This window comes from Tasmannia lanceolata, unplaced genomic scaffold, assembly GCF_043159265.1.
Source record: "Tasmannia lanceolata isolate RefF3 unplaced genomic scaffold, GAP_Taslan_0.1 ptg000013l, whole genome shotgun sequence".
Taxonomy (NCBI): Eukaryota; Viridiplantae; Streptophyta; class Magnoliopsida; order Canellales; family Winteraceae; genus Tasmannia; species Tasmannia lanceolata.
Genome location: NW_027518690.1, coordinates 17,848,127 through 17,851,222, shown reverse-complemented (window position 1 = coordinate 17,851,222; position 3,096 = coordinate 17,848,127). Strand labels below are relative to the sequence as shown.

Sequence of the window (3,096 nt, the reverse complement as noted above, 5' to 3'; positions counted from 1 at the left end):
TTAAATAAAGAGAAGTTCCTCATAAAAAATACAGTTTCCTCTGATTCATATGAAAATTGGGAGTAGGAGGATAGAATTAACAAACAAGAAAGACCCATCTCAGTATTTCAGCCCATAATTCATGGCAGCCTTTTTTTTTTCATAGCAGTGAAACTTGGTGGTCATTTCACTGCAAAAGATCCTACGAGAATCTTATAGTGTTTTCTGTAGTGGAAAAGATATGTACATCCTTTTCCACAAAGAAACTAGGAAATTTAAATTCAGGGCATCAAATCCTTACAACTGGTTCTATTTCAGAAAATCTATCAGGAAAAAAGTTCATAAGATTACCCTTTCAGATGCACAGAAGATTCCCCAACTCTCTCTCTCTCTCTCTCTCTCTCTCTCTCTCTCTCTCTCTCTCTCTCTCTGTAGAGTTTCCAAGAGAATAAAACAAAACGATGGTAGTACCTGTATGAAAAATTATTTAGTTCATAACTGAATTTATGATTTTACACATAACAACCACTTTCCTCGGAATTTGAGTTGAAACCCCATAGTCAATAAGTCAGCAGCAAGAGATCTAAAAAAAGATATGGTTTTACTTCGTTGGATATCTGTCCTCTTTTTCTTCTCTTGTTTTTCTTCTTCTCATATTTAGTGCCATGCATACGGTTGGACTGGATGAGAGCTTTCAAAGTGAAGAAGCCCACTCTATTGGAACTGATATTGTGCAAGAAGATTGGTTTAGATGTGGGTTTTGTTCTGTCAAGGAATGTCTCCTTACACACTGTAGAGTTTAATTGGAATACAAAACAGGAAAACCCCATCAGGATAAGAACAGAAACAAAAAGAACCATTAAAGACAAAGAACATTAATATATCTGGTTCTCTAGTGTGTGGAAATTTGAGTCTTACCCGATGTCTTAAGACCAGTTTTTTACTGAAAGTTACACCACATGTTGTGGTATCCAGCTTCACTGATATCCCTGTGTAGCTGGTCTTCAACATCCCATGATTGATTAGGATTGTCCTGAAAAAGATATCTTTTAACTTTAGGAAAATGATTTTTTTTTCTCTGAATTTCTAAAGTGGGGCTATAGAGGATAAATGGGTCCTTATTATTGTCCCTGTAGGTATGGGACTAGGTGGTACTCGGCCTGGTATGGAATAGGTTTAAAGGGCTTAGTCTAAAACATTCCAACTGCTCTAGGCTTACTGGCTTAGTGGTTAGGTACCTAAAATTGGTTATCATAGTAGCCACCATGTCACAAATTCAAGTCATGGAAGTGGAAAATTGTGGAGAGGGCTACCTATAGTGCTACTTTGTAAAGAAAGTCGTCTGCGTGAAGTTTGCACAGAATTGACGCGTGGAAGGGACGACCCGTGGAAAGGACTGCCTGGAAAATAGGCAGGAGCGAAAGCTGTGATAGATTGGGCCACCGAGGATGGTGGATGTGGAAGCATGGTGGAATGTTACAGTCCTAAGTGGGGGCCTGGATAGGTACGGGACTAGGTGGGACCCAACCTGGCATAAGACAGGTTTAAAGGGCTTAGCCTTTTGGTGTATTTGTTAGGTACCTAACAGTCCTCTATCTTTTATTTTTTCATTTTATTTCAAATACCTGAGGGAAGGTATTTAACATCTGCCCATGTAGTAAGAGAGAAGCTGAATTGCCCAATAAAGGGTAGTTATTTGTTGAAGGGAACATTGCGTTTGTTATTGTTGTTGTTGTTGCATCTGCGAATGCCGGTTTTTGGGTGTGATTGAATTGTAACGACGATGGAAATGGTGATTGAAATGTCCCCAATTTCTGAAATTTAATGTTAAAAATGTAAGAAAACAAGAAGTACACACATATACATATACACGAAGAAATGAAGATTGGGATTTTTGATACCTCTGATGTAGCCATATAGTCTTCAAAATCAACAGTGAAGTCAGAGAACATGGGGTCCACAGACGCAAGCTTCATGGAGAGAAACTGGACATGGCCATAAACCAGAAATTTCATTAAAATGCTATTATTTGAAGGATAATTAAGCAGAGAAATCTTCTTCAACATCTGTCCTTCATTACCTCCACTTGATTCTGCAAGGACTGGACATAATTGATTATTTCATCCAACATAAGGGCCTTGCTAGTCACCTGTTCATAAAACCACATTAAACCTGTCAGAATATTATATCCCTTTTAGTAGAAAAAAGGACACTTAAAGATGAACAAACCCACCTTGTCACAACCAGGAACAAGACCTTGCAATAGCTTCATCCTCTCGCTGATTTTCTCTCTTCTTACCTGAAAGAACCCAGTAGGAAAAAGCACAATTAATTGGATGATCAATGAAAAAATAGTTGAATGGTTAGTAAAATAAGAAAAGTTTAAGTATTTCTTATTAGAGTACCCTCTCTGCAAGGCTATGTCTGTCTGTGGCTTGACCTCTCTTTGCTCTCACATGAATGTAGCCATTGGGGGGCTCTTCAAATACCTTTTTACTGAGTTTCTTTTGTTTCTTGCCTTTATCTTCCTTTGGGTCCTAATAAAATCATAACAAGAGGATCCAAATTCAGTAAACCAAGAACTACCCACCATCAACAAAACTCAAAATCAAGAAAATTTGTCTCTTTAGACTGTTTAACCTTGGATTGAGCAGAATTGGAGTGATACCCATCTTTAATTTTCCCCTTATCCATGGGACTCTGCTACTGAGAATTAAAATAAAAGTTCAAGAAAGACAAGGGGAGATGGAGAGTTATCAGACAAGGAAGGTGGGTCTGCTTCAAGGAGTATATATAGATAAATAAATGCTATCTTATAAGTCCATGCAAATTCCTGTGCAATTGACTGGTCTTATCAATGTTTGTGTTTCTGTGTCTTTTTTGTTCTTCATGTCTTTTGCTCGGTATTCGAGATCAATACATACAGGTTTGGGGAACGTGGGGTTATTAAAGAGTCCAACTTATAGCTAGATCTGTCTGTTTCCTTTTTTTTTAACGTGTAACAAAGCAAGAAAAACACATCAACATTTCTCAATCAAGGAAATGAGAGACCCTTTATAATGCTCTATTTACATTTATTGCTATAGGTAACTATGAGTTCTTTACTATCAGAAAATG

At 37.5% G+C, this 3,096-nt stretch overlaps 1 protein-coding gene across 1 annotated transcript; it reads right to left on the bottom strand.

The window, feature by feature from the left end:
• Positions 1-267: 267 nt before the first annotated feature.
• On the bottom strand, positions 268-2,838 carry LOC143890884 (basic helix-loop-helix protein 80-like). The gene is made up of 8 exons (XM_077395567.1): positions 2,620-2,838; positions 2,385-2,516; positions 2,213-2,278; positions 2,060-2,128; positions 1,881-1,964; positions 1,605-1,793; positions 898-1,012; positions 268-769 (listed from the first exon to the last, which is right to left on the bottom strand). The coding sequence occupies exons 1-7, from the start codon at positions 2,671-2,673 to the stop codon at positions 920-922; spliced, it is 687 nt and encodes a 228-aa protein (XP_077251682.1). The 5' UTR covers positions 2,674-2,838; the 3' UTR covers positions 268-769; positions 898-919.
• Between the last annotated feature and the right edge of the window lie 258 nt (positions 2,839-3,096).

Coding starts and splice junctions, on each gene's coding strand:
- LOC143890884 (XM_077395567.1), bottom strand. CDS start 2,673: ATGGATAAGGGGAAAATTAAAGATGGGTATCACTCCAATTCTGCTCAA. Junction 2,129..2,212: donor TTGTTCCTGGTTGTGACAAG/GTGGGTTTGTTC, acceptor TTTTATGAACAG/GTGACTAGCAAGGCCCTTAT. Junction 1,794..1,880: donor ACTATATGGCTACATCAGAG/GTATCAAAAATC, acceptor ATTAAATTTCAG/AAATTGGGGACATTTCAATC.